The sequence below is a fragment of the Henckelia pumila genome, unplaced genomic scaffold (genome assembly GCF_033568475.1).
Source record: "Henckelia pumila isolate YLH828 unplaced genomic scaffold, ASM3356847v2 CTG_461:::fragment_3, whole genome shotgun sequence".
Taxonomy (NCBI): Eukaryota; Viridiplantae; Streptophyta; class Magnoliopsida; order Lamiales; family Gesneriaceae; genus Henckelia; species Henckelia pumila.
The window spans coordinates 11,518,103-11,541,434 of NW_027331831.1; the positions used below are offsets into that span (position 1 = coordinate 11,518,103).

General features: G+C 33.7%; 3 protein-coding genes across 6 annotated transcripts; 2 read left to right on the top strand and 1 right to left on the bottom strand.

The window, feature by feature from the left end:
* Window positions 1–1,942: 1,942 nt before the first annotated feature.
* LOC140871790 (phosphate transporter PHO1 homolog 10) lies at window positions 1,943–8,355 on the top strand. Of its 4 annotated transcripts, none has more exons than XM_073274495.1 (15): window positions 1,943–2,073; window positions 2,639–3,269; window positions 3,497–3,568; window positions 3,686–3,995; window positions 4,088–4,136; window positions 4,350–4,421; window positions 5,197–5,326; window positions 5,469–5,589; window positions 5,726–5,984; window positions 6,066–6,170; window positions 6,263–6,307; window positions 6,397–6,543; window positions 7,172–7,453; window positions 7,546–7,682; window positions 7,867–8,355. In XM_073274495.1, exons 2-15 carry the CDS (start codon window positions 2,711–2,713, stop codon window positions 7,985–7,987), a joined length of 2,409 nt encoding a protein of 802 aa, XP_073130596.1. In that variant the 5' UTR covers window positions 1,943–2,073; window positions 2,639–2,710; the 3' UTR covers window positions 7,988–8,355. The 4 variants fall into 4 exon arrangements, with proteins under 4 accessions (XP_073130596.1, XP_073130600.1, XP_073130599.1 ...); XM_073274499.1 differs by having other exon boundaries at window positions 5,726–5,903; XM_073274498.1 differs by having other exon boundaries at window positions 1,977–2,073; window positions 2,642–3,269.
* A 962-nt stretch (window positions 8,356–9,317) lies between these two features.
* On the bottom strand, window positions 9,318–13,895 carry LOC140871710 (serine/threonine-protein kinase VIK-like). Its single transcript, XM_073274369.1, has 11 exons — window positions 13,550–13,895; window positions 13,241–13,315; window positions 12,598–12,714; window positions 11,835–11,929; window positions 11,407–11,527; window positions 11,236–11,315; window positions 10,846–10,905; window positions 10,626–10,747; window positions 10,454–10,539; window positions 10,252–10,367; window positions 9,318–9,776 (listed from the first exon to the last, which is right to left on the bottom strand). The coding sequence occupies exons 1-11, from the start codon at window positions 13,859–13,861 to the stop codon at window positions 9,650–9,652; spliced, it is 1,311 nt and encodes a 436-aa protein (XP_073130470.1). The 5' UTR covers window positions 13,862–13,895; the 3' UTR covers window positions 9,318–9,649.
* A 4,709-nt stretch (window positions 13,896–18,604) lies between these two features.
* Window positions 18,605–19,299, top strand: LOC140872003 (uncharacterized). Its single transcript, XM_073274742.1, has 2 exons — window positions 18,605–18,827; window positions 18,914–19,299. The coding sequence occupies exons 1-2, from the start codon at window positions 18,605–18,607 to the stop codon at window positions 19,297–19,299; spliced, it is 609 nt and encodes a 202-aa protein (XP_073130843.1).
* Window positions 19,300–23,332: the final 4,033 nt, after the last annotated feature.

Sequence of the window (23,332 nt, forward strand, 5' to 3'; positions counted from 1 at the left end):
AGACCATGCATATTATGCACGCCCGCCTAATCCTTGACCCCTCCAAGAGGGGTGAGGAAACCACACGCGGAAACTTCCGCATGCGGTGATGTTGGTGCTCCCCGCGTTGAGGAGAGAAAATCTTCTGTTACAAATTGGTGTAACATTGTCTGTTACACCAATCATTTTTTGACAAGTGTGTGTTATTCCACTACATCAAAGTTCAATTTCTCTCTCTACCAAACACATGACAAGAAGTGATTGGTGTAACATATAATGTTACATCAATTTGTAACAGGAGATTTCTTTCCCGCGTTGAGAGGCGTTGCGACGTGAAGCACGCCATATATTTTTTTAATTTTTTTTTAAAAAATTACAAGCATTTTTAATCATGTGTCATTTTTAATTATGTGTGTTTTTTTTAAATTCAATCATGTTATGTTTTTAATAAATATTCATTATGTCTCGATTATATAGACTACATTTTTTAACACATATTAAGAAAAATCTTTGGAAAAATAAATTTTGTACAAATTTTCTATTTTTTCACCATTTAATATATTCAAAAAATAATTGTACAATTTTTAAATTGTAGTTAATAAGGGTATATTAATAAAAGTGTGTAAAAAATATTAGTAAATATGATATATGATTATATATTTCAGACAAAAAAAAGGACATATAACTAAGAGGGAGGGAGTATTTGTAAGTGTTAACATTTAATTATGTATAAGGCTGCGTTTACTTGCCTTGATTAATGATGTATAACATAATTAATATCGACTAATTCTATGTTTAGTTGCAAAATTAAAAAAATCATTATAAATCCTTGCGTATCTTTGGATGCTAAAAAATAGAATTTGGATTTGGATTTGAATTTGGATTTGGAATTGAAATTTGAATTGAAATTGGATTTTAAATTCATGAAATTCAAATTATATTTTGGTTTTTGGAAAAATATTAAATTACATATTGGAATTTAATACCATAAATTTTAAGAAAGTGATATTTTGTAAAAAAAAAATGTTTGGAAAACTTACATTTATAACTAAAGTTTATAAATATATTATTATAAATAATTTTATTGTTTTTATGAACCGAAATCCCATGAAATCCCATGAAATTCGATCAATTTTGTAAGGATTTCACTTAATTAAATGAAATGTCATGAAATCTCATCAAATAATAATCCCGTTTTAAAATTCCATTTTACTAAATACCAAAACAGTATTTGCAATACCAAATCCCATCAAATCCCTTCCAAATTCAGTCCACCAAACACAGTGTTAAGCTCGTTAATAATTAGATTTACAAATGATTTTTAATCTTAAATTTTAGAAGGGATTATAAATATGGACATAGTGAAAAGAAAAAAAAATCAATCTCAAATTTATTCATCAAACTAAACATATTATTATTTTTCATAACCACTTCATATCCTATCAAATTATATTAATAATTACATTTTAATCTATCCTTATACAATATCATCTCTCAAAGTAAACGTAACCTAAGTGTATTTTTTTCTCAATTATGTGCAATTTAGTTTTTTTAATTTATATACAAAATTATTAATTGAATAAAATAATATTTTAACATCATCATTATGAGTTTTCAAAAAAAAAAATCATCATTACAACATCACCATAAAAACATTGTATTTTTTTTTTCCGATACCATAAAAACATTGTTAAAAACATATGATGAATCAACACAAACATCATAAAATTATACGATCAAATTATCAACTCCACTATCGTCACACCTTTTTAAACATGCTCTCATCCGCTTCTCTAACTTCCTCCATAAAACAAGTATGACGGTGTTCCTTTTCACCACGTGTCTTGTTTAATTTATCCTCTTTGACCATATCTGACCCAAGTCCACGTAGCGTCCACTGATACCTGTGTGGTCCCGCCCACAGCAAATACTTTTCTCCATGCGATTCCGAAAGAAGCCGAGGAGCTGGGCCCCCGGTGCGCAGAACAAATTCTTCTCGAAAACCAGCGCGATTTCATTTCTCCGCTCGCATTTCGAAATCAAATATTAACGCCTCTGTTCTCTGTTCCAGTTTGCGGCGCTCCTCCGTTCAAGGTAGATTTCTTCACGCGATTTTGATGAATGTGTTTATCTTTCTGTTTCTGCGTTGCGTTATTGCTTGTTTTAAATGTGATCGCATTTGCAATGAGATTATTTTTTGGAATCGATTTTGTCGAAATGTTTAATTGTTTGTTCAAGTTTCTATTTGTTGTTGATTTTGCACCGGCGCTGATTGCATGCTGCTGGTATGATGTCAATCTCTGAGTTCTCGTCCGCTTTTTATGATTTTTTTTTCCAACAAACGTTCGTTTTCCTCGCGTCTCTTCAATTTTAGTGTTTGTACTTTGTATTGATCTTGTGCTTCATCAGTATTTTAGCTACTTCTCCTTTAAGTACTGAAGTCGGTCGATAGGATGTGGTTGTCTTTGGATTGTGGGAAAAAAATAATGTTTTCTTTATGCTCACTACGTGAATTTTCCATTACTTTTGACTTATGTGAAGCTTATATCAAAAGAACCATGACTTGCAATTCAATGATCTCAAGTTTCTTCATGAGATATTTCTGTCCCAGGTAGCAGTTTCATCCTTTTACAATTTATGATTATGATTTGTGGTGCAGAAGCACGTTCAGAGGCAAGGTTAGTGAACATCAAAAGCGTATACAGCTGCACTAATTGAAGTTGAACGCCAGATGAAATTCGGCAAGGAACTTAAGAAACAAAAGGTGCCTGAGTGGACAGAGGCCTATGTAGACTATAACGGGCTTAAACGGATACTACAAGAAATTCGCAGTTTCGAGCAATGCCAGAAACCTTCAACTCCATCTGGAAATTCTCTAAACATACCGGTAGAGGATTTCACGGATCTCAATATGCATGATCAAGATCCTTCCACGCAGGTGGACATTGAGAACCAAGTGATAGCTGTCAATTCAGAGCAGCAGCAGAACTCCAGAAAAATATATAAAACCAAGTTACTTTCGATCCCCAAAGGAGGAGAGAACGAGATAAAATTCTTTAAGAAACTTGATGATGAGCTCAATAAAACAAATAACTTTTTTAAGGACAAGGTGGAAGAAGTGATGAGGGAAGCAGCTTTGCTTAATAAACAAATGGATGCGTTTATTGCGTTGCGAATCAAAGTGATGAATCCATATTTTGATGGATCAGGTTCTCTGAAATGCCTTAACACAGATATTAGCAATTTGGCACCTTCAAAGATTACATTTCCTGGGAGAGCAGACACTTCTGGTGGGTGCTAATGACAATGAACTGCTCATGATTTTGAGTATTTCTCTTCCCAATTCTAAATTAATTATTTTTGGGCTTTTTATATCATAAATGTTTTAATAAATCTAAAACAGCCTCACTATAATGTGGTGTCTGGTGTTTTACTTTGGTGCGGTCCTTGGGGTGGGAACTCATCCCATGCTTTGTTACAGCCTCTTTCAGTTCTATTTAGTTGTTAATTTATGCAGGAAGTAAGCAAATATATAGGGGATCTGCGGCTGAAATTAATTGCAGCAGTCTGCTCAAACCTGGCTCTCCTGGTGAGTGACGAAGTTCTGTTTTAAATATTATATTCATTGTATAACATACCAACTATTGAGTTCCATAAATTAATATATTTTTAGTAATAGCGCATTTGAATTTGAAGTCTATAACAGGCTCTAGCTGTCAAGCACAGGAATCTAGTTGTCAAACTAAATTTGAAACTCATTCCATGGAAAGTTGCACTTCTGCCGCAACTACTGAGGAAAATCCCATGGAATTCAGAACATCACATTTGGAGATCCTTGATCGTGTAACGATATCAAACACGTATGATAGTCCAATATCAACTATTAAAGGAGTTCTGAAAGACTCGAAAGATAAGGGCTTGAGTTGTAACCGAGAAGAACTCAAACAAGTTGAAGAAAGGCTGAAGCTTGTGTTTGTTGAGTTCTATCAAAAGCTTTACCTTCTGAAATGTTACAGGTACATGACATCAGAAGTGTGCACCCATGCTAATGTGTTTTCAGAAATGTACTATTCTGCTATATTGATGTCATTTATACTTGAATAAACAGCTTCATGAATTTATCAGCCTTTTCCAAAATCCTGAAGAAATATGAAAAGGTGCCTTGACTCTTGAGTATTAATAAATGCTTTCTATGTTTCATGGCACATTTTTTGTGCAAAGCATTTAATGCAGATATATATATATATATATATATATATATATATATGTGTGTGTGTGTGTGTGTGTGTGTGTGTGTGTGTAGAATCATGATCAGCAGTGTGCATTATTTTCTGAAATTATTCACATTATTTACTTGTTGAATGTTCCAGATAACATCTAGAAGGGTCGCAAGATCCTACATGAGAATTGTAGATAATTCTTACATAGGAAGCTCTGACGAGGTATGTAGCCGCATCATATAGTTTTGCTAACTTTTCAATTTTACATCACGATTTGGAGTTTAGTTAATACATCGTGCACATATTAGCCTAAACAACAAACATACAATTTGTGTATGATGGTGATATGTGCAGTATTACATTCCTATGTCCTTTCAACCCATACAGTGTTTGAATAATGACTCAAAGATATGCTGGGATGGGACATAATTTTAACCTTTGATTAAGGAATAATTAAGGCTCTACAATCATTCATGTATTTCCGAAAATGTTGAACCTTGCCCATATCCTTGAGGGAAAAGCTTGCTCTTCTATATTCATTCACACTCATTTGGGTTTATACCTCTAGAAAATCATTCTTATGTTGAAGATGCATTTATATTGTATTGTGATTTATAAACCAGTTAAATTTCTATCTACACTGCATATATCTTTTATAGAAGAGTACCATGTTTAAAAAGAAAATAAATAACAAAACTAATCAGAACTATGCACCTCTTTGTTTGCCTTTAGATTGACGGATCTGAGCTGCATCTATCTCAACTTTGTAATCCAAATCTGTTGTGTATGTTAGGCAACAAGAATAAAATTGAGGATTTGAAATTCGTACTTCAAATACAACACATTTCTTATTTATTTTGGTTTCATCCAAATACTTCCATCCAAACATTTGAATCAGAAACTTGGTATTCAAGAAGCTATCATTTAGTTTTGGGTTTGTATGTTGCTTTCGTAAATGACTATTGACATCAGTCTTATTTTCTACATGTAATATCAGGTGATCTGTCTAATGGAGAAGGTGGAGTCTGTATTCGTCAAGCATTTCTTGAACTCTAATCGCCGGGAAGGCATGAAGTTACTGAGGCCAAAAAAGAAGATAGAAAAGCATAGTATAACATTCTTTTCAGGTTAGTGATACTATTAATTGTATATTTTTTTCTTGATTGTTCTTGAAGAGCTCAAGCTGCATGGCTTTCGCAGCTCTATGGTGAGTTATTCAAAAAAAGTGAACATTCTGTATGCTCCGCTAACTCTGTCTGCAATCTCCAGGCTTCTTTTCTGGTTTCTCAATCTCCCTACTTGTTGCTGTTGTTCTACTTATCTGCGATAGAAAACTAATACAGAAAAAGAGCAGAACTTCATACTTGAATGTTATCTTCCCACTTTACAGGTGAAAAGGGCATTGATATTAACTTCTTTATGTACTAGCATATACTATCAAGCTTCAATTCCTATAATTAACATTACATTGGAGCTTCTTGTCAGTCACTCTTTTTACTTTGAGATTACATTTGTATTTCTTGCAGTTTCTTCGTATATATAGTCTTCCATATGCTATTATATGGTGCAAACATATACTTCTGGAACCGTTACAGAATCAACTATCCTTTCATCTTTGGTTTCAAGCAAGGAACTGAGTTGGGCTACCGAGACGTCTTTCTCCTAAGCAATGGTCTTGCAGTGATTGCTTTAGGAACTTTCCTGGTACACTTGCACATAAAGATGGATTCAAAAAGTCAACATTTTGAGACATACATTGAACTTCTTCCATTGGGACTAGTCATTGTGAGAATGAAAAGAAGTATTTTCACATCAGTTTCTGTTTTGTGTATCCATATCTTGACCAAATATCTTCTTTTGATGTAGGTTGTACTTGCCGTTATGTTCTGCCCTTTCGATGTCATCTATCGGTCAAGTCGTTTTTTCCTCATTAAATGTGTGTTTCATTGTATTTGTGCTCCTTTTTACAAGGTAAAATTGATGTGGCAATTCTCTGGACAGACAGTATTAAGCAAATTTATTTTGGTATGGTAGTTACTGATATAATTTATCCATTCTTGTAGGTTACACTTCCTGATTTTTTTTTGGCCGACCAATTGACAAGCCAGGTTTCATGCCATGCTGATGTTTTCTTTAGTTATGAGAGTATTATCTCGTCTGTCAGGTTTTTAAAATATTTTATGCCTGCTCGCTGCAGATACAGGCTTTAAGGACCCTTGAGTATTATGTTTGCTTCTATGGTCGAGGAAAATTATCTCAAAGAAGTAAATGCAGCAGTCATGATATCTATAATGTTTTTAATTTTATTGTTGCGGTTATCCCATATTGGTTCCGCTTCATGCAGGTTCATATTTTTCCCTCTTTTTCTAGTTTTTATCGGGCAAAGTTAAATTCCCTCTCTTTATTCAGCATAGGATAGTATAGCCATTTGGATAGTTTGTTTAAGTTATGCATATATATGCTGGTCAGACCTTTCAGCTTATAACTCTTTTATATTTAAACAAGTTCTGACTTCTTAAAAGCATTTACTCATATAATCAAACGACTGTCAGACCCAGGATTTTTAGAGAGAAGGGACAGGAATAGGACTGAACCAAGGCAGATGATTCGATCTAGTGACAAAACTTGAATTTTATGAAAATTACACACGGAAATACAAATGTTATTGTTTGAGAGTAGCGACAGTTCTCCCCCTCACCCCCGTGTTCGGCCTGCCGATGGTTCAACATATATTATGATGCCTTTTTGTACCTTTAATTTTACCCCCACACCAAGGGAAAATATTGAGCCTGGCCCGAATTATTTGGTTCCTTTGGTAACTTTAATATTATCTTCTTGTTCCTTTTCAATGTATTCTTTTGCATCCCATAAAATCTGTCACTATTCTGGTAAAGTTTGCCCATTTTAGGTTCAATCATCGCTCGGACATGTAAAGCAACACTGTGCGAGTCATAATTTGTTATTTGTTGTAGTGTGTTCGCAGATTCTTTGAAGGGGAAGACTATACTGCGCATGGATTTAATGGTTTAAGATATTTCTTGACGATTGTTGCTGTTGTTATTAGAACAGCTTTTGAACTGAGAAAGACGTTAACATGGGAGGTATTAGCTGTTGTGAGCTCCGCAGTTGCTACTCTGGGGAATACATATTGGGATATTGTTGTTGACTGGGGACTTCTGCAAAGAAATTCAAAAAACTTGTTTTTGAGAGAGAAACTTCTTGTTTCACACAAAAGTGTGTACTTCGCTGCGATGGTAATTTGAAATTGTCGAATCTGAGGTCTTTCGTAGTTTTTTTTAGTCTTGTCACATATCTTGGTAATTTACCTTCAGGAATCTTGTTGCAGGTTTTGGATATTCTTCTAAGATTTGCTTGGTTACAAGTTGTCTTGCCAGTTGATTTGCAATCTTTACACGGAATGGCTTTATCAACCGTATTTGCATGTTTGGAGATCCTTCGGCGTGGAATTTGGAACTTCTTCAGGTAGTTTTTGCTTTCTAACCGGAGACAATGTTACTTAATTCAGAAGCTATTAAGTCAGTCCACGTGAGCTTCAGCATGAACCATGCAGTTCCGATGCTCAAGCATCCTATATATATGTGGTAATAAAACTTTTGCTGTACGTGTTTACATTTTATTGAAGAAACATATTTTTTTAACATTTCAGGTTGGAGAACGAACACCTGAATAATGTGGGGAAGTATCGAGCATTCAAGTCAGTGCCACTTCCGTTTAACTACTATGACGATGAAGATGAAGACTATGATGATAATGACAAAGACGACTAGTATCGAGAATTCTCTCAAATATATATCCATGCAACTGAATTCTGGCAACTGCAAATAAGTCGTCTGGGGTATGTGGTATAAATTTGAGACTTCGAGAAACCCGAATTTTATGAACTATTGAGATCGATTTTTGGGAAAAATTTCGAAATTCGATGTTACTAGCAGATCAACAGATCCATATTAGTAGATATATCTAATTGTTCTACCCCATTGGCGATACATACGTCAAAATATTTAATCTTTGAAATGGAATGTTCGATGCTGGCCTTAGGTAAGGTCAGACTCAGATCCAACAGCTGCAAGCAATTTTGAACCAAGTTCACTTGTGGTCGTTTCGGGTTTTGATAAATTCTGGTTTCCAAATTTTAATTTGCAAACCAAATCATTTTATTTAGGTTCAGTTATTCTTGTACTACAATTTGGTTAATTCAGTTCTGCTTTTATGGGTTAATGAATAAATTAATTTGTTTTATAATAAATTGTTTTAAAATCTTGATATACAAATAAATAAAATTTATTTGTTTCTTTATAAATTGTTAGTAAAATTTTGAACATATTTTTAAAATCTTGATCATTCAATATAAAATGAGCAATTCAGAATAAATATGATTAAAATATAATAATGTAATTAAATATAAATTAACAGAAGTTAATTCCCTTTTCATCTCTTTAGCTAGATTTTATCACTTTAGATACCGTTTGGTACATTGGATGAAAGTGGAATGATTCACAAATTTTTACTTATCTCATGTTTTTTTTATTTTTTTGTTAATCTAATGTCATCTTATGGCCCGGTATGACATTATATGTGGGCTTAATGAAAAATCTCTTCAAACACATGGTATTAGTGAAGGATAAATAGAAATTAGAAATGACAATTAAGATATTCTATATATAGTAATAAACACAATAATCTTACAAAATTAAAAACATACAAAACAACATAGTGTTCATATCTATGTATTGTTTATCCATATTACATCATGTTTTTAGCACACTTCTATTCATCTTTTATACATCTCATCCATGAAACCAAACAGTATCTTAGTGGATGATGAAATGCTAGCATAAGAGTATTAGTCTTGCACCACATCCAATCATCTAATTTTAATTTCAACAAGTGAGTCTAAATATTTTCATGAACCTTACATATCCAAATCAATTTTAGATCATTTGATCTTACATTAGCGTACTATCCTCTTTAACAGAAAAGAGGTGGTGCGAGAAGACTTAAAGAATCAAATAAAAGCTTATATTATTGGAATCTTCACGTTAAGACGAACTTAGTTTAGGATGCAAATCAATTAAAAACTTTGGAATTGCACAAGAATCTTATTCAAATCTAATAACATTAACATATTTTTCCAACATAATTCACATTTTTCCCAACGTATAGAAACACTTGTTTAAAGTCACTTGATGTTACTCAACTTGAGGTTACATGAGAAGAACCAACCGACAAATGAGAAACTTTCTGTAAAAATATCAGAAATCGAGAAATCTAAGGCCATGACATTGACATTTTTAAAAATCACAAAGCAAAATGACACTAAACAAGTATAAGAGTGAATCCCCAATCCTTCTCCCAGGTTTAGGGTCGAAATGAAACGTTGATCTTTATGCAATCATGCAGTCTTTGATACCTTGTTCTTGTATTTCACATCAGGATGCAAATATGTGCCAGTGATGATCAGAAGGTAGTATTTCCTTAATTTTTTCGAGACTCTTCAGAATCTCCAAGAAAGAAGGTCTCTTGTTCATGTCTGCTGCCCAGCACTGTTCTGTTAACCTGAACAATTTGTAGACTCGGATCAGGATATAAAAATTCTAGTTACTTTCTGTGCCATAATAACAGTAAACAGAGTACTAGAAAATGGTAGAGTGGCAGGTGGTGAAGATGTCATAACTAATCGTTTAAAATGAACCGGGTAGTGTACCATTAGTACCTTCCAAGAAGATATAGGAGGTACAAATAAAAGATTCAACAAAATGAGAAGATGTTATGATTAACTGATATGAAAGTTGTTGTGATTTAGTTGTTTCTAAATCTTGAATCACAAAGACAGCGCAATGGAGACTATTAAATCCACGTAGACAGCCTAACTAGATTGGACTAAGGCCTGAATGGTGATTGCTAAAAATAACCAGTTTTGAATGATTTTTATCAGTGAATTTCCACGTGACAATGCTCTTTTCTTTCACCATACATATTACTACACTGTCTATTACTGTAACCCAAGGTATTAGATTCTATAGCTACTTACTCTCTCAATTCAGGAATAAAACCTTTAGCCCTAAAAAGTGGCCTGTGTCCTTCTGACACATATCGAGCTGCTTCATATGGTTCATAGTGAGACAATGGAGGCTCTCCTTCAAGCATCTGCAACAAGATACGATCACTATCACTTCACAATATGATTTAATAAAGTTTACTCGATCATACACCATAGCAGAAATCAAATTTACCTCATATAATATCATTGCAAAAGAGAAAACATCGACCTTCTTATCATATTTCCGGTGCTTGAAGACCTCAGGCGCCATGTAACGGTCTGGTGAAGTAAAAAGAGCACACATTACTAGAAGATCATTTAAAATCCCCAGCTGTAATAGCAATGCTCTCGTAAAAGTTACTTACAGCTCCCAGTCTCGCCAGTCATTTTGTATACATCATGAGCATGTTGTACTCTGATGAGCTTGCTTAACCCAAAATCTCCTACTTTTAAATGGTCAGCATTCGTGTTGACAAGAAGAACGTTCCTGGATAGTTACCATTTTAGAGAGAGACTCTAATTGCATGCATTACCAGTGTTTTCTTGGTTGATAAAGCCATTTAATGTAGCGAAAGACCAACCAACCTTGGTTTTAGATCTCTGTGTATTACAACATTTGGTTCACTGTGGAGATAAGCCATGCCTCTGTCCAAACAAGATGGTGGTGATCAGACACCGCAATGCACATTTTTATGATGCTGAGTGAAGAAAGTTAATAAGAATGTTTCATACACTTCGGTAAGCATGCCTATCTAGTGTTTTCAGTATAATCATACGCGTTTGGACTTTCCTGGAAAGAAAAATCCAACTTCACTCTCGCTTTATGTGGTTGGGACGTATAAGTTCCCTTTGCTCTTGAAAATGATCTTGTGGCGCAAGACTTTCATTGGTATAAAAGTCGAGAAACAAGGTTTTCCTTACGGTCCGTGATTTCACTGAACAGAAATAAAATCCGTAGAATAATTCCAATTGTACCTGGCAATGTCTAGAGCAAAGTTTATTGCTGTTGATGGATTCAGGGCTCCTTTTTCCTTCAGATGCTGATGAAGATCACCCTATAAAAAGAATGTCATAAGAGAACCTACAGTGAGAATATTTAAAAGTGAAATGATACTTCTACAGGGATAAAATAAACCATTCACTCACCCCTCTCAAGTACTCTGTAATTAACATTAGAGGTTTCTTCTCAGTAACAGCTCCTAGAAATTGGACGATATTTGGATGACGAAGCTTCACTAGCAAATTGACCTCGTGTCTAAAGTCCTGACTGAATTTAGGGCAACAGACAAAGTAATTCACCATAAGTCGGGAGGAAAAGGTGAAAGTAAATAGCCTTAACATGTGCTACTGTTGTGAATAAGGAGGTCTTCAATTATTAGAACTCCATAAAAAAATATATTAATCCAAGAGATCTAGCATGGGAATTAAGATCACTAGATACTATCACTGAGTTCCACATACATCAAACAGTCATGAAAAAGGGAACAGTATTTAAATTAAAGCATCTAATGTCCTTCAAAAAGGAGAGAAATAATGGGAAGTTAGATATTGTGAGATTAAGTCGAGACACATACATCACTAATTTGTCATCTGAAAGGCTTGGGAGAATGCGTTTGACAGCTATTGGTGTTCCACGCCAAGAAACTTTTAGTATCTCACCAAAAGACCCCTACCAATATCAGCTGACCGAAATCAAATATTATACGCATTTGAAGTGACACCAACAAAAATGGATAAAAGAAACAGTGCAAATAAAATCGTAAAAATCAAACAGCTACTGGAAACAAAAGTTTGAGCTACTTAGAACTACACTACAGCCTTAACCCACCGCCTGCTGCCCCTAAAATCCATGTCTATAAGAAAAAAGGAAAAGGCACATTGCAGAACTGAAGAAGATTGTTCAACAGAAAAAACATAACAAGCCCATTAAGGCCAACATAACATGGTTATTGGTTAATATGCTATCGTGCTATGATAATATACAATAAACGCAGTAGGATCAGAAATATTTGAAATCCTACGAAGATAAACCTTGACGCGAACACCTTCACAAAAATAAGCCAATATAGAGATCCTTGTACTCAATTAGGTATGACATGGATTTCAACAGTAAATATCACGCTTCATTATAAATGTGTCCATTTGTTAAAAACTAAAAACTATATTCAAACTTAAATATTGTTAAGAGAGAAAAAATGAAGATTTTATTTTTCAACAAACTATAAATATCAAAATTTCTCGAGTTCCTTTCAGCAAAGAAAGTTGAGTTATCTATAAGCTCATTGCAGAAATCAACGGATGATTGATCGATAACTCGTTTTACAAATAAATACAGACCTTCCCAATGAGAACTGCGCCTGAGAAGTCCAGCTCAGTTGGGTCAATCTCCCAGTCGCACTTCTTCGGAAGAGGAGGCGGCACAGGCCTTGGTTCAAAATGACTACCATTCTGACCCTGCAATATGCCCGAAAGATTTATCCACATGAAAGGAGGCCAAGAAAGTAAAAAAAATCAATTTCCTCTTAAAAATGGAAAAATGAAAGCACAATTTGAAATTCAGCTCATTCGAGCATGTTTCACGAATCTCATTGCCACCTCGAAGGGTTACAAACTGTCAAGTTCCATTGCACGCCATTTCCACAGAAAAAAATAAAAAATTCTAGGGGCTTAGAGGTAAACCAAGTGAAAAGTCCCGCATCTATCCACTTACATGCAGGAGCAGAAGTTGCCTCAAGATTTCAATGCTTCAGTCTCAAAAAAAGTCACAAATGCAAAGCTAAACTCAATAACGCAAATAAACAGATATGAGAAGGTAAAACCCCTATACGCAACAATGGGCATGAAAAAGATCATATTTTCAGAAACTACTAAACAAATACTTACGAGAAATGGTGAACAAATAAAGATGATAGCACTCCAGTAATTGTAAAGTTTTATGTGCATATAGGGAATGATAAAAATCAACATGCGTTGAACTTACATAAGATAGGCCACCATAAGACTTCAACAATTCGATCATGGCAAATTTTTTTGCTCCTTCGGCATCAGCTAAAGGCTGTTTCACAAATACAAAGAGCAGAGAGCCAAAATTTCTTTAAGACATCACAAAATCACCCATCGAGTAAATCCGAAACAATCAAAATGCCAAAGCTCAACAGTCTTCATCAGCCAATAGAATTAAAGATTGAAACAAAAACTCATAAACAAAATGATCACCAAAATACTCGAACCAGAACTCAATTATTACCACGTACACATTACACGAACACTGATTAAAAAAAAAACTCACGGTATTTTTCCATCGATCTTGAGCGTTGACGTCAGCTTCATGGCCCAGAAGACACTTGGCGACGTCGATCCAGCCGTGAATTGCCGCCACATGGAGAGGAGTTCGGTTATCATAGTCCCTAGCTTGCACCAGAGACCGATCCTCCTCCAGCAACTTTCTGACCGCGGCGGCGTCATTCTGGTGAGCGTGCCATAGAATTAGGGACGTCCGGCTCACCCGTGCCTTCTCTTTCTTCTTCTCCCTCTCCGCCGCGGCGGATGACGGCGGCGGATGCGCATCAGAGTGACCCGAGCTACCTTCGCTTGCACTCATTGGTATTTGGATCACTGTTTTACTTTTCTCTTTTTGGACCCTTTTGCTTTTCTTTTATCTTCTAAATGCTATGCTTATATATTATAATAATAATAATAATAATAATAATAATGCTAAATGTATCACAAAATATATCGTGCAACGATATTAATAATAATTATACCATGATATTTATTATAATATCGTTAAATTTTAATATTATATCGTGAGATTTTGTATTTAATGTATCATTAGATTTAATAAATAAATTTTTTTGTATATCGTGTAAGAATTGTTGTATAAATTTAATTGTACATGTGGTATTGCTCAATATAAAATAATACAAATTAGTTTAATTACTTAAAATATATTTAATCATTCCTAAATCTTTATGTGTCGGTTGTAATTATTAAAGATCTTACTCTGAATTTCATGATCGTTGACTTTTCCAAAAGTCAACATTGATATATTTCCTAGCAAAATTACAGAGTTTCCATCATCGAATTATTTGAGCTTTTGTTTTCAAAATATATTTGAGCTTTTTAATTAGTTTGTAACAATAATGATAATGATTAGCCGACAAAAGAAATATGGGCTATAGTTTATAGATTTACTATTTTTATCCATGACCAGTTGGATTGCCTTATGATACACGCAATGAGTTGGATATTTTTTATTTTTTTATTTTTTTTTTTTTGACTAAGTTGGATATTTGATATTTCCTTGAATGGGTGGTGAATGGTGATGCATTTATTATTTCATTTTAATTTCAGCAAATTATTCATATTATTTGGATTATAATATACACTATAGTTCGATATTAAATATTGAAAGAAATAATGTAGAGTAGAGTACAAAAATTTTAAAAAAAAGGCCAAAAGTGCGCTTCATAATATAATGTCCATGATTTATAATTCAATTTTTAAAATTTGAGACGAAATCTTGATTTTTCTGTAGCTTTTGAATATGGGAAACAAAATCGCTCAATTGATTATATTACATCATATTTTCCGTAAGGTATAATGATTTTTTAAGGGACTTCTCTAATTGAATCGTTTAAGATGTGAGGCAAATGTCCCTTTCCGTAAATCAAAATTTTCTTCTAATTGATACATATCATTTTTGACACTCATCTCACCTTATCTAAATGAGATTAATGTCTATCACAAGAGCATTGTGACAGTCTTCGGTGTTGAATCTTTCAAGTTTCAACATCATGACTTGCACATGTTACGCCTTCAACATCCACAGCCCATGCCGAGTTCATGTGTCATAACACTTGATTTAAGGGTACTCCGCAACGTTAAGTTTTTTTTTTAAAAAAAAAAAAAAAAGTTAGCAATGCAAGCTGTGAGCGTTGCGGTCTGTTGGACGCCAACTACAACCTTGTTTATTTATTTTAAAAAAAGTTAGCAATGCAAGTTGTGCGCGTTGCGGTCTCGTTCTCGTTTCAACCTTTGTCCTTCTGAATTTTCTTAGTCATCTTATTTTCCACAAAATATTTTCACTGGTTCGAATGTTGTTCCTAATTTTTCAGAAAATATTCTCACTAGTTCAAATGTTGTTCCTAATTTTTCACATAATATTTCAACTGGTTCGAATTTCGTTCCTAACCCTCAATATTATCACCCAATGTTCCCAATCGATTATTATAATCCAAGGGGTGGCCCAGCTTATATGATGTCACACCATTCTCATCTATTCCCTCATCCACCACCATAGAATATCTCACCAAGTGAATCTCAAAACTTCAATTTCGGAGGATCTGGATCCGACAGAGAGCCAACAACACCAATTTCAAGGTTTGGTTCTAAAATGCCACAACATTTGACGCAGCCCGGGATAGAAAATATTAACCTCGATTATGATGATACGAGTGCGAAAGGAAAGAATGTTCGTCGTAATAAAGGTAAGGTGATGTGGTCAAGTGAGGAAGAGAAATGTCTTGCTAGAGCTTGGGGTCATACTACCAACGACCCAAAAGTTGGCAACGCTAAAAAAGTAAGCATTTCTGGCAAAGTACCGCCACATACTATAATAATAATCGACCCGTGGGAACACCAATGAGAGAATGGAATGCGATAAAATTTCATTATAATCGTATTATGCCTGATGTTGATAAGTTTTCGGGATGGTACAACAATTTGCTCAACAATCGGGCTAGTGGTCAAGGTGACGCTGATGTTATAGCTGCTGCATATGATATGTGGAAAACGTCGAACAAGAATAAGACATTTAAATACGAACATGTGTAGAAGATCACGTCCAATAGGGCATCAGAAGATCAAAATAAATCACAAAGCCAAGGTCACGGATGACGGAGATTTCTCATTGAAATGGGAACAAATGCAGGAATATCAAACAGAAAAATTGGCGATGAAGGAAGCCGAGCTAAGAAATAAGGAAACTGAGATAAAGAACAAGGAAGATAAAATTAAGCAGAAGGACGCCAAGATGCAACAGAAAGCACTAAAATTGGAACAAAAAGATTATGAATTACTTACGAAGGATACCAGGGGTATGACGGAAACCCAGCTTCATTGGCATTTGAAAATAGTTGAAGCAATTGCAAAGAGACATGGCATTCAGTAGATGTATCGGTTTTGTGTTTATTTTCATATGTTATTTACGTTTGTGTCAGTTGTTTGTGTATGTTTATGTTTTTAAATGTTATGTCGGTCCTTGTCGATTGTGTACAAATACGATTGATTATGTTTTTCTTTATTATCAACTAGTAATATATTATGTTGTATTTTATTTTGTTACATCATTGTAATGATTTAACTCAGAGGCGGATCCACTATAGGACCCGGGGGGGCCATGGCCCCCCCAAAAATTAAAAAAAAATTTAGTACTATATAACTAATATTTTTATGCAATTAAATATATAACAATAGCCGCTATAATTGTAAACAAAAGCTCATGTAGCTTAGCGGTAAGACGCTCCTCTACGTACCTATTGGACTAAGGTTCGAATTTCCTCCCCCTTTCTAGAATTTGTTTATTTTTTTACCTTTTATTATCTCTTTTGTTTTCCTTCTTTGTCCCATCAATATTCAATCCCCTCCTCCTTTTAGGTATTTATTTTTTTACCTTTTATTATCTCTTTCGTTTTCCTTCTTCTTTCTCCCGTCCTATTTTGTTTTCTTATTTGATATTTCCCTCTTATCTGTTAATGTCACCAAATATATCTAAATTATTATTATTATTTAACTAATAATAAATTATTTATTTACTGAAAATTTTAAAATTTATTATCTAAAATTATGTAAAATATAATGACATTATAATAACAAATAAAAAAAAGATACCATATTAATCGAAATAAATTCCAAATATCTAAAATATTTATATATTTATTGATATATTTAAAATTTATCATCTAAAGACTAACATTATACTTTGTTTCATATATAATCACTTTTTTATATTTTTTCTAAAATATATAGACTTGTATGATAATTATAAAAATATTTATTTTTGCTTTTTTTCATTAATATGCTCATATAATTAATTAGACTTTCATTAAATATATACATTACTTTCAATAATTTTTTACAACATATAAGTATTCATTAAATTAAACTTAAAAAGTTATTTACCAATTGACATTCTAAAAAAAATTGTTGATATGTGTGAAAAAGAAGTAAGTATATATATATATGGGACGGATTGAGTATAAAATAAATTGATATATATACATATATATATTTTAAAGTAATAAAATAACATATTTGAAATAAATAAAAGAGAATGAGCAAATTAAATGGAGGATGATTTTTTTTTTGTATGCATTGATGATATGTATTAAAAAAAAATTGTCAAAAAATTTTGTATTGATGTTATGATCGAAACTTTATAACTTCTATTGAACGTCAAATTCCTTTAATGTGTAAATATTTTGTTCGAAACATACATTTGATGTTTAATTAGCTGAATGTAACTGACTATATAATTTGTCTTTTCTTTTTTAATCTTGTGTCTACTTATAGGCGGCCCCCCATGACCGAAATCCTGGATCCGCCCCTGATTTAACTCAAAAAATTTTAAATAATTATAAAGTAAAAATAAAATAACCCAATACAATGCAACGAATATATAGTATACCATTGTTTTTTTTTTGTAACGGATAGTGTATCGTTGAATTGCGTGCAACAGATATTATTGTGTTGAATTGCATGCAACAGATATTATTGCATTGAATTGTGTGCCACCGATAGTTTAAAATTTAAACTTTTACTTTATAAATATGGTGTGAAACTTTCATTTTTTTCATTCAATATTTTCAACTTTTCAACACTTACAATAAAAATGTCTGAAAATCCACGTCGTGCTACAGAATGTCTCATTCGTGAGTTTTGACGAAATGAGATGTTGGAAGATGCAGAAGATGATATAGATCGAATGATGATTACACTGCTTCAAGAGGAAGAGCATAGACTCCAAACAACCCAAAGGAATGCACGATCTAGAAATTCAAGGAGATATGTGAATCGGGATCGTGAGGACGGGCATTCTCTCCTTGTCAAAGATTATTTATCTGAAAATCCTACATTTCACGTTGAAGTATTCCGGAGGTGATTTCGAATGCGTAAAGAGTTATTCGTTCGCATAGTCGATGCTCTTACAAATTATTCGGACTACTTTCGATGGAGTAGAGACGCTGTAGGAAGACAAATCTTGTCGCCACTTCAAAAATGCACAGCGACTATTCATCAATTGGCATATGCAGCCCCAGCCGACTCTCTCGATGAGTAAGTATGGATGGGTGAAAGAACTGCATTGAACTGTTTGATCATCTTCTGTCAATGTGTGATTGATGTATTTGGGGCACGATATTTGAAAAGACCTAATGAAGCAGACACTCAACGGTTGCTTCAAATGCATGAAGAGAAGCACGACTTCCCTGGAATGTTGGGCATCCATGACTGCATGCATTGGGAGTGGGGGAATTGTCCCGTAGCTTGGAAAGGACAATATACTAGATGTGATTATGGTGTCCCAGCGATAATTATTGAAGCGGTCGCAACTACAGACTTGTGGATATGACATGCTTTTTTTTTGGCATTGCAGGGTCGCGTAGTGATATAAATGTTCTTAACGAATCACCGTTATTCAACGTCGTCCTACAAGGAAATGCTTCGAATGTTCATTTCACAGTGAACGAAACATCTTATACAAAAGGATATTATCTTACAGATGGAATCTATCCAGAATGGGCTGCTTTCGTCAAGAGTTTTACATGCCCCGAGGATCCCAACAAGAAGAAATTCAAGGAGAGACAAGAGTCTGCAAGAAAGGATATTGAGCGGGCATTTGGAGTGCTCCAAGCTTGTTGGGCAATAGTTAGAGGTCCTGCACGATCTTATTATAGGAATGATTTGAGGAATATCATGTACACATGTATTATTTTGCACAATATGATTATTGAGGACGAGGAAGTTGAATCAATCAACTAGTCGGATGAAGACTCTCCTCCACCAGCACGAATTGTCATAGGATCTACCCAAGAATTTCGAGAGTACCTCTAGAATTATAGCGAGCTACGTGACAGAGAAGCACATCACCAACTTTGAGCCGACTTGGTTGAACACATATGAGCACACTGTACGAAGGCAATTATTGAGAAACAAATTTATCATTCAATATTTCGGTTGTGCACATTTATGTTTTTTAAATTTATTTCGGTATTTGTCACTTGTGCACGTTTATGTTTTTTAATTTTAATTTATGTTGGTCTTTATTTGTTGTGTACGATTGCGATTCTTGAATTCAAGCTATACTTTAATTATGAATATTTTAATTATATCATTTTTATTTTATTAAATATTCATTATAACACTTGAAATTGTAATTTAATATATTATTAGAGTTAATATTATTAAAATAAAAATATAAATTTAATAAAACTATTTCAGATGTGACTTATTTAATTAATACATTCATGAATTTTTTTAATAATAATAATTAAATTTTCATTAAATATTATTTAAATAAATAAAAATATTAAAAAAATTAATAAATTTACTTTACGTTAGAAAATTTTGATTAAAGATTAATTAATTACATAATTATATTAAAAATTAATTTATAAAATTACTTTACGTATTTAACATTATTTAAGTTAATAATTTTTATTATATTATAAGAATTAAAATTTAAATATAGATAATAAATAAGAATGAAATAATGTGTATAGAAATGATGAGTGGGACGACTCATAAAAAAGTTATTTTTTGGATTTAGAATTATAGAGAAAAGTTATAAATTTTTGTTTTTTAAAATTTTGAGGTGGCAATGATGTGTCATGGTAGGTCCCGTGCTGAAGTTGGATATACAGATTCAGGATTGTGGTTACCCTAATTAATTATATGTATGTATGTAAAGTAACATTATTTTTTTATGCAATGTACTAAAGTAGTTCTTTTCAACATAGTGTGCTTATGTCCTCACTCAGTCACACATACCATGAAAAACTCATTCACACGCACTATGACAAACTTCACAAGGGGTCACTCATCTCATAATTTCCCAATGTAAGCACGTTTAACTTTAGAGTTCTTATGTGATGAGTTCACAAAAAGAAGATGCACCTTGTTGACATGACAAGTACCTAAAAAATCTCTTGTACCTCTAATCCTAATGTGTGATTGGTCCATTCATGCCACATGTCGCTTATTTATTAGTGGGATTTATATCTTTCAAATATTCACCACTCATATTACGAACCGTTCTAAGAAGTTTGACTTCACGTGTCATACCTCTATTCTAAAAATATACACGATCTCATATTACATCTATGAATATACAATAGTGTGTGATACTTTAATGTCCTTAATTAATTTACTTTTAATTTCTCATTACAAATCGGTTTGATGGGTGCAGTTCATTGTTATTATTTTAATTTAATCGTGATACAATTATTATATTAGATTATCTTAATTATATAGAAAGAGAAAAAGATCCCAATTTATAATATTTATTATTTAACGGGAAATCAATAATATTTAGCCTTAAAGGAGTACATCGGCCTTTTTAAGGTCACTCAAATTCTTCTTCTATAAATAAATGGCATTCTCTCCATTTTGAGGTAAGTAACTTTCTTATAATAAAAAAATTCTTTAAATTTGGTTATTTCAAGAGGTGATGGCTAATTTGAGCGTCGGAGGATTATCCGGCGCTTCTAACGTTCGTTCTTGAAGCAGATGACAGCCCCAAGGAGATCAAATATTGGATTTCGAATCTTTTAAATGATCCGTTAAAGCAGGAGATCATTCGAGTTTTGGACCTCCTGATTTGGTGGACCACCCGAATCTCCCTGATTCAGTTAGTCAATTTATTGCCCACGTCATCTTGGCACTACCTATGGGAAAGTCGCCTATTCACTGAGGATGCAGAAGCAATCACATGTCACACGTAGCATCGGGGGTGTTCAGAATCTACCACATGTTGTCCCCCAAGAACAAAAGTTTCTTATCACTCCTTATGCCTTGAGAGCCTTGATGGAGGATACCGTATCACGTGCCACAATCGAAATATTAGCACGCTATTTAGCTACCCAACAACAGAGTCATGAAGGCAGAAAAAGCCAATGTGGGTGAAAAATTTTCTCTGGGAAGACAAGTCAATCCGGATGAACATATCACTCTAATAAAACAAGGCAAACCGGGTGAACAAGTATCTCCAATAGAACAAGTCAATCCGGATGAACACGCCACTTCAGGAAAACAAGTCAATCCGAGTGATCAAATCTCTCTGGGAGGACAGTCAATCCAATTAACACACTACTCAAGGAGAACAAGTCAATTTGGGTGAATACGTTACTCTAATAGAACAAGGCAATCCGGGTGAACAAGTCTCTTTGGGAAGACAAGTCATAATCCAGAAGAACGCAATTCAGGTGAACACATCTCTCTGAGAGAACAAGTCAATCTGGATGAACACGCCACTCTAGGAGAACAAGTCAATCCGGGTGAACACACCACTTCAGGAGAACAAGTCAATCCAGGTGGACACACCACTCTAAGAGAACAAGAAAATCCAGGTCAACATGTATCTCCAGGAGAACAAGTCAATCCGGATGAACACATCACTACAAGAGAACAAGACAATCCGTGTGAACAAGTTTCTTTGGGAGGACAAGTCAATCCAAGTGAACACACCACTCAAAAAGAATAAGTCAATTCGAGTGAACACATCACTCCAGTAGAACAAGGCAATCCAGTTTAACAAGTCTCTCTGGGAAGACAATTCAATCTGGGTAAGCACACCACTCCAAGAGACAAGGCAATCCAGGTGAACACTTCTTTTTGGGAGGACAAGTCAATACGGGCGAACACATATCTCCAAGAGGACAAGGCAATCAGGATGAACACTTCTATCAAGTACAAGTCAATCTCGGTGAAAACTCACTCTAGGAGAACATGCAATTCGGGTGAACAACTCTCTTTGGGAGGAATTTGTTGGCAATTTTGCCTACTAGTCATCAGCCACAGGCAAATTATAACTAATATAAGAAACAAGTCATATCGATCATAAAAAAATCACAAAATTAAGCAACAATAAAAAAATTAAACAAGTCATAACGACAATAAAAAAAATTAAACAAGTCATAACGACTATAAAAAAACTCAACAAGTTATAGCGACTATGAAAAAACAAGCAAGTCATGACGACTATAAAAATCCAATGAGTCATAGCGACTAGAAAGAATCCAACAAGTCATAGCAATTATAAAGAATTCAACAAGTCATAGCGACTATAAAGATACCAGCAAGTCATTACGACTATAAAAAATCCAACAAGTCATAACGACTATAAAAAAAATACATAAGTCATAGCGACTATAAAAAAATACAACATGCAGCAATGACTATAAAAAAATAAATCAAGTCATATCAACTATAGAAAAATAATAATGTCTAAATATGCATTATTTGCCCATGCTTTAAATACTCCTAAAGATTTCTACTCTCGACCACTTGGAACGAACTGCAACTGCTCGAAAATGGGGAGCTTATTATAGGTATTGATGGGTGTAGCTCATTTTTATTATTTTAATTTAATCATGATAAGTACTATATTAGATGATCTCAATTATATAAATATAAAAATACAAATAAAGCCAATTTATAATATTTATTGTTTAAAAATAAATCGATAATATTTAGCTTGAAAAAGGTCAATTCGCCTTTTTAAGGGTCATTCAAAATTTTCTATAAATACATGGCATTCTCTCCATTTTGGGGTAAGTGATTTTTAAATACTCAAAAGTTTTCTACCTTTGGTTATTTCAAGAGGTGATCGCTGACTTGAGTGTCAGAGGGTCTTTGCTGGGTACTCGGAACCTCTAACATTCGTTCGTGAAGCAGGTGACAGTCCCGAGGAGATCAAATATTGGATTTCAAATATTTTAGATGATTCGTTGGAACATGAGATCATTCGAGTTTCGGACAAGGGTGGAGGTACCTTATGAGCTAGAGCTACTCGGGC